The 7,018-nt window shown below is 35.8% G+C and overlaps 1 protein-coding gene across 5 annotated transcripts in view; it reads left to right on the top strand.

Annotated features, from left to right (window-relative positions):
• Nucleotides 1-6,692, top strand: part of NKAIN3 (sodium/potassium transporting ATPase interacting 3) — a 404,665-nt gene extending 397,973 nt beyond the window's left edge. For 3 of the 5 annotated variants that reach the window (XM_085221178.1, XM_085221179.1, XM_010708976.4), the window contains 2 exons: nucleotides 936-1,019; nucleotides 3,790-6,692. In XM_085221178.1, the coding sequence (XP_085077304.1) occupies nucleotides 936-1,019; nucleotides 3,790-3,803 (98 nt within the window). In that variant the 3' untranslated portion in view covers nucleotides 3,804-6,692. Of the gene's footprint in view, nucleotides 1-935; nucleotides 1,020-3,789 lie in introns of those variants that run through there. The other 2 variants (XR_014882537.1, XM_031552871.2) reach the window with 2 other exon arrangements.
• Nucleotides 6,693-7,018: the final 326 nt, after the last annotated feature.

Consider the following 7,018-nt stretch of genomic DNA (forward strand, 5'->3'; position numbering starts at 1 on the left):
ATAATTCTCGGGAAGAGGCTACTAATTAGGTGCTCATACAGTGATTAGCACAATGAGGAGTTACGTAGGACTTTTATATATGTGTCTGTATATAAATAAGTAAAGGCAGTTGCCTTCCATGTGACCAAAGAATCCTAATGTGCTGTGAATTTGCCAGGTCTACATTGTTTCTGTAAGAAGCCATTCTAAACCAATAAAAATAATCTTCTCCCTGAACTTGATTTTAGATTTCTGGGGTAGCTTGAAAGTGTGGCTTCTGGAAGCTGTCGGAAATCTTAACAAAAATAGCAGGATACACGACTTAGATTAAAATGTCATTATTTTAAAATCATTATTACCATAAAAGGAACTGAAAATGTCTGAAGAGCAGACATCTCCACAATATTCCTAACAGAAATCTTGAGCTAAATTGGGAGGATTCTGAAAAGACTCCCTGCCCCCAGACGTTCATCCAGAGAAGATTCTGCTGCTTTTCCACATCCAGCTGCCACCTGCTTATTCTCAACGGGTTTTTATTGTTGTCTTACATTCCTGCTAGTCCTTTGGTTTGTAAAAGTTGAGAAGAAATTAAACACTTCAAAGGAAGTAGAATCTGAATTATGAAATATATCCTGAGATTGCCCTAAGACCAAGAAGCTACATTACCCCACAGCAGAGCTGTGAATTAGCATGTATGCTGACAGGAGCATGCATGTCTGGTCAGTCAGATGTTTCCTTGTCTGATCAGGCACTGTGCTATGTGGATCTCAAAGACAACAGAGCACAGAGCCTTCTGGAAGCCACAGTATTTTTTGCCTACTTCTGGTATTGCAAACCTGTGCATGCGCTTACTTTTTTTTTTTTTTTTTTTTTTTTTAATAATTTTTCCATACTTATTTTTCAGTTGACGTATTTTCATTTCCATTTGTTCATTTCTGGCACTGTTGTGTTTTCAGTTGATTTTATAGGCGGACTTGACACATACTCCTACCGACAGCCCCCCCAGGAACATGTTGAGTTAAAGCCTGTAAAGCCTGTAGGTAAGGTTCTGGTCCTGTGGACCACATTAATCCTTCTAACTGGACTGAAAGCTAACCTTCTCCTGACGTAATTTTGGCATGAGGTTACTAATAATTTAATTATACTTCAATTAGAACTTAATCAAAAATTAATCCACATAAAACATGCTAGTAAGGTCACTATGTCATTGATGACATATCCGCTAAGGCGAGGATTAAGAGATAGCACCATGTCTGCCGTGTTGTGCCTTGGCTTAACACAAGGAGAGGCTCACAGTGACGGATGGCATTGCTTCCCTGCTGACTTTTTAGCAAGAGGAGAGCTGATTTATGGCTGATGCTTCATAAATCTTAATGAGATTAACCCACTTATGGAAAAACAGAAGCTTTTACATTTGGGCTGAGACTGAAAGAAAAATGTTTGCAGAAAAACTAAGTCAGCTTAAAATCTATAGTTTCACAGCAACTTCATTATCCCTTTGCTGTCTGTTATTTGCTCCCACCATGGCAATCACAGTTTTCATAGGCATCTCCTACAAAATACTTTTTGTTATCTGATGATAATTTTGGATACACTTATTTGCATTTTAGTTGGAGTAAATTAAAGGACAGGGAGATGTTATCAGTATTTGGAAGAAGATCTGATTGCCTCAAGTAGATGATATTTCATTGTATTATTGTTAAAATAGAAGATATTCGTTTGGAAATTCTTTGATGTATATAAGTAGTTACATTGAAGCCTTCTATCTTTCCATTTACCTCTGGTCCTTTCAAGCTTCTTAAACGTAACACCAAATGATTGCAGATAAATGACTGAACTTGATTTAACAACTTTATTGGTACTTTATTTACCAATCAAGATAATTAGAAAGAGACTGAAGGTTCTTCCTGGTTTTTGCATATGTGCATGTACTGGGAGTCAATCTAAAGAGGTCAGTCGCTAACAAAGTGTTTTGAGTGGCCACTTGAACTTTGCTTGAGACTTTACTAATATTTGCATGCTTTTAAAATACATTTTACTCATGCTGTAGCTTTCAGTTTATAGGAATAAACATGAACAAAATTTCATAAAATCGAGTCGGTAAATACTGTAGGATTATGAATGCCCCAAAATGAGAAAAGCTTTATCTCAGTGTAACAGTGCATGTTACAACAGTAAGAAATATCACATTAAGACATTATGACAAAATAAAATAACAAGCTGTTTGATGTGGCATTAAGTGTATCACTATGTTGAAATCTGCATTTACATAATATTTCATTTGATGCTGATTTTAATGCATTTTCTTTGGGAAAAGTGACAGCAGAAAGAAGTTTTGACCATTCTTAAGAAGATGTTTGAGACTGAAAAGGGTAATTGTTATCTATGAAGAAGAAAGCCACAGATACAGTATTTACACTTCTCCATCAAAAATTTTAGTCTTTTTAATTTTAAAGCTGATGTAAGTTTAGATATAAAACAGTATATGAGCAAAATTACTGTAATTAATGGAGATAAAAAATATTTCGAGGAAAGATTTATTCCTTCAAAAGCCGTTAGTTTTTGTACAAAAGTCACAGACTATGAGAATTTATTCTTTGAAAGCAGATTTAGGTTAAATAGCTCAAAGAATCTAGGGGATGTTGATGAGCATGCAGTACTGGAAAATAAATATCATCTTCCTATTTCCCACATATGGGACAAACAGAAGCGAAATCTTTTCCCTGAACCATGCAGTTTTCAGTTAAAATATGTGGAAGGCAGAAGGGAGAGCCAAAGGGAGTGGGAAAAATTGTTGTGTTCTTTTTGAGACACATGACACATAGGCTGTAAAGAAATTTGTCTCTTCAGTTTTGTTTGCTTCAAACACAACATCAACAACCAGGTCATTTAATACTAATTAAAGTTTTTTTCTACGTACTGCTAGATGGAAAGTAGAGAAGCATGTGAACAAGGAAAAAAAAAAACAAAAACACGTTGCATTTGAATTTCATTTGAGTTTCTTCATTGTTACCATAATGTTTTGAAGAAGTTAAAAGTGTTACATTTTGGCTTTCACTTTTTTTTTCTTCTTTTTTTTAATCATTATTAGTGAATTTCGAAAGTTATACTTTGCATGACCATCATTTCTGCTAGAGTGAATAGGTCTGATCCAGTGCTATTCTGGTTGTAGGCAACCCTGTCTGGACATACACTGAGTTCCTTAATTCCAAAGGAGAAATTGCATTGCTAGAACTGTTGCTAGCTTCTGAGATTCACAAAGTGTCTGAGAAACTGTCAATTGAGGGGTAACCACTCTGGAGGTTCTGTGTCCTGCTCAGTTCCTATCTTCTCTTGAGAGTCAGTCCACCAAGGCCATCACAGAATTTCCAAGCTTGCACAATTGAACATGGCTTACAGGCAGATGGAGAATACATTCAGCAAGCACGTGAATGTGTGAGTCCAGCTCAAAAGTATGTTCATCATCAGGTGAAAATCTATAACCTAATGAACATTTATCTTACGCTGCTAAAATATATTATACTAAAAAGAGTCTATTATTATGTGCACTTCCATCATTTTTCTTCATCAACAATATTGTTCCCCACGTTTTTTGCTTTTCTGGTATGCATAATACAAAGCTACCACTTTGTATCCAGCTACTCATTCTTGACCTTATATGTGAGTCTTACAACTGAGGAAGCTAGTGACTAGACTTTTTGTTTCATTAGTTACTAACCTGTCAGCTGTTGTGAATTTACATCTAAGAAACTAGAAGAGGCATAAAACAGGTTTTCATTTGTAAATAATTCATATGTTCTGTTTTTTTAGGTCGAACTAAGTAATGGATGTTCACTCAAGACTTCTGCTGTTGTAGATGAAGAAACAGATGTTAGAAGAAAAGACCAATCTTGTGACTCATCGTTCTGGAAGAAATGCATTGTCCGTTTCTCACGGCGCGTGGATTGTTCTTCCCACAGGCTCAGTGTCATTATCAGCGTTGTTATTTGGTAGATCCTTGTAGATGATCTTGAATTTTTGAATGATTTACTTATATGGACACTTGTAAATTGTAAATTTTTTCTTTTTTAATTTTAATATTTTTACAACATTTAATGTTAAGGCATGAAAACAAAACCTGTGAAAACTATGAGAAGGGTGCATCTTTCTCAAGGAAGTCAGTATTTTTTAACTGATAGAATCATACCGTGCCTGGTAAAAATCGTGTCAGTGGTTTGGACTCCAAAAAATACAGCAGGAGTTAAATCCTAATGGTGCAAAGGAGCTGTATTTTGAAATTTGCAGTGCTCATTGCTTGTTTTATTTTTGAACTGCGGTATACAGTAGGAGTAGGTCTATGACTCTACTTGACCAGATGTTCCAGTACAAACATACTCATCTAATTATTGCAATTCATATATGGCTCCTTCTCCCTCTCTAATCTCTTACTCTGAGCCCATCAACAATAGCTGTCTCTGATTCAAAGAGAAGTAGAATGACCATACAATCCGTGGTTGTCAGTCACTAGAAACCCTTAATTCCAGGGTTCTTTAGGTGTCTGTGATTTGCACACTTTTAAACTCTTTTCCTCCCTTCTCCCAGGAAGAAGCCAAGCATGAATGTACAGTATAAGGCACCACCTTCAGCCTTAGAAGCCTCTGGGAAATAATTTTGTTCCTTATTTAAAAGTAAACAAGCAAATCTGAATATGTGTACAAAAATTTGTAAAGTTATTTGTAAATACTTCTAGACAAAGAACATGTATGTAACTGTCGTATTTTGTTTTCTATTCTGTCACCACTAGCATAAAGTGATACACAAAAGCTACTTTCTTTGGGGAATTGGCAGTCTTTTTACCGGAACTCTGTGTTTCTTTCTTCTTAATTACTGTTTAAAATATTGTGCATAGTTTTATACACCAGAGTACATCTCTTCACATAATGTGCCTCACCATCAGTATAAATTTCATCAGGGCTTGGGGGCCATTTCCCTTTTTGTGGTTTCTCATTTTGTGTTTTCTTTGATGGGATTGTCATGAAAAGCATTCTTTCTGATATGCATGTCTCTATCTCTCCACTGGAAACTGAACTAAGGTCCACTAAGTTCTTTCATAAATTTCCCTAATAGTCTTCAGCTAGTAAATTGCATTCCAACAGCTTTCAGATTCTCAGTTCGCAGTCTTCTCTTGAAGCTTGTCTATCCTATCTTTTCCAGTCTGAGCAGATGTGAAATAGATGAAGACTTGCTTTGATTCTTTCCCTTAGATTGTCTATTTGTGTTAATTAGTGATATGAACCTAATGAGACTGTTAATATAGTCTACCATTTTTAGGTAGAAAGGCTTCTGTGGTTCATCCACTTGTTTTCCACTTAGTTGAACCAAAGGCCTCACCATCTTTGGAGAAAACATCAACTGAACGTGGATTAACCTTCCCTTCCAGTATGAAGTGTTAAGACAAAATCAACAGAAACAACTGAATAGGACTCTTTCTTAGTATTCTTAGGGCTCAGTATACCTCAAACAGTAAGTGTTTTTATGTAAGGTCAGACTGTGCCAAAACCAAGAATGCTGTACATGAAAATAATGCCATCTGTGATCATGTATTTGAATGTTTCTCATATGCTATTTTCTCATATTTTCTAGATTATTGCAAATTACCGGGTTTGTCCTTTCTTGAAGACTTCATCTATGTGAAAAAAACAAGTATTTGTCACAAAGCTAATATAAATACTATCAGTTTAGAGGCTTCATGGAGAAGATACAATGTGAATTTCTTTGTAGTTGCCGTATTCTAATAAGGCAAAAAACATTTTTATCTACTTGTGTAAAATTTTACTTTTGCTTAGATTATTTCATTTATTTATATGATACCTTGAACAATGACAATGTCTATTCAGCCAGTGCCTGCAGCCTTCTGAGTTTGAGATGGCTCCAGAATTTTGGAGACTGGCAAATCTGAGTGTTGTTCAGAGTCAAATGGCTTTCAGGAGCTGCCTTGTTTCACCTTTCTCCATTTCAGAGAGTTCACAGGGTGGGCATCTAGTATTGATTCCAGTGATCAATGCAGTTCACATATGGGCTTTGCATTTCAGCATTAACTTAATGGCATTAATTGTTATGGGTTGGTAGATAAGAGGCTTCCAAATGAATCCAGTTCTACCATGAGGACCGAGAGGAGAAAAGGGAAGGAGCACTACATCCTCATCATTTGCACATTCTCCTTCAGAGCAGAATGCACCCTATTCTGGCAAAGCTTTGGAAGCATCTATTTAATTTTCTACCAAGACAGACATATCTGCTGGATCATGTTTTACAAATTTGTCTGGATATACCTCTTTCTTGCCCTTCTGTTGAACTTTCAGATTTTCAGCTTATTGATGAAGAACCATGGGCACACCACAAAAATTCTGCAAAAACAGAACCTGACTGCTCTTCTATCTATCTGATATATTGATCACTTTTTAGCTTGAGAACACTAACTAGCATATTACAAGTAAGCTTAAAATCTTGGAACCCTTTCCAGTACAGCAAGTTTCCCATCTGTCTCATTTAACAAACAGAACAACCCTAATTGAGTGGAATTTGTCTTCATTAGAACAAGCGAAAATGGACACTGCAATGCCAAGGAAAACTGTCTTTCTTTTCTAAATTGAGACACACGAAAAAAAGTACCTAGAAATCTGTAAGTGCTGGGAAAAAAAATCTTGAGAATAATAAATGGATTTGAGTGTTAATTGCTGTGTCATCCAATGAAGTATACATACTGGCTAATGTTTTGGAAATCTTGAGAAATAATGCTTTTCTAACACGTATGCTTTCAGTAAGGTGATAGGTGACTCCCAGATCAACCAGCAACGTAAGAAATAAGTGCTGACTTTCTAAATAAGCTTGAGTAGTTTTGTTAAATTTAACTGCAATTTGCAATTCAAGAAATGGCTGCATTTTTACTGCAAAAAAGAGTTTGCTCCTAGAATTTCAGAGCAGATCATCAGTTGGTATAAGCTGTCCCTTGGTGGAATTTGTGTACCATACTATAGCAATTTATAACAGCTGGAAGATT

The sequence above is a fragment of the Meleagris gallopavo genome, chromosome 3, assembly GCF_905368555.1.
Source record: "Meleagris gallopavo chromosome 3, MGAL_WU_HG_1.1, whole genome shotgun sequence".
Lineage (NCBI taxonomy): Eukaryota > Metazoa > Chordata > Aves > Galliformes > Phasianidae > Meleagris > Meleagris gallopavo.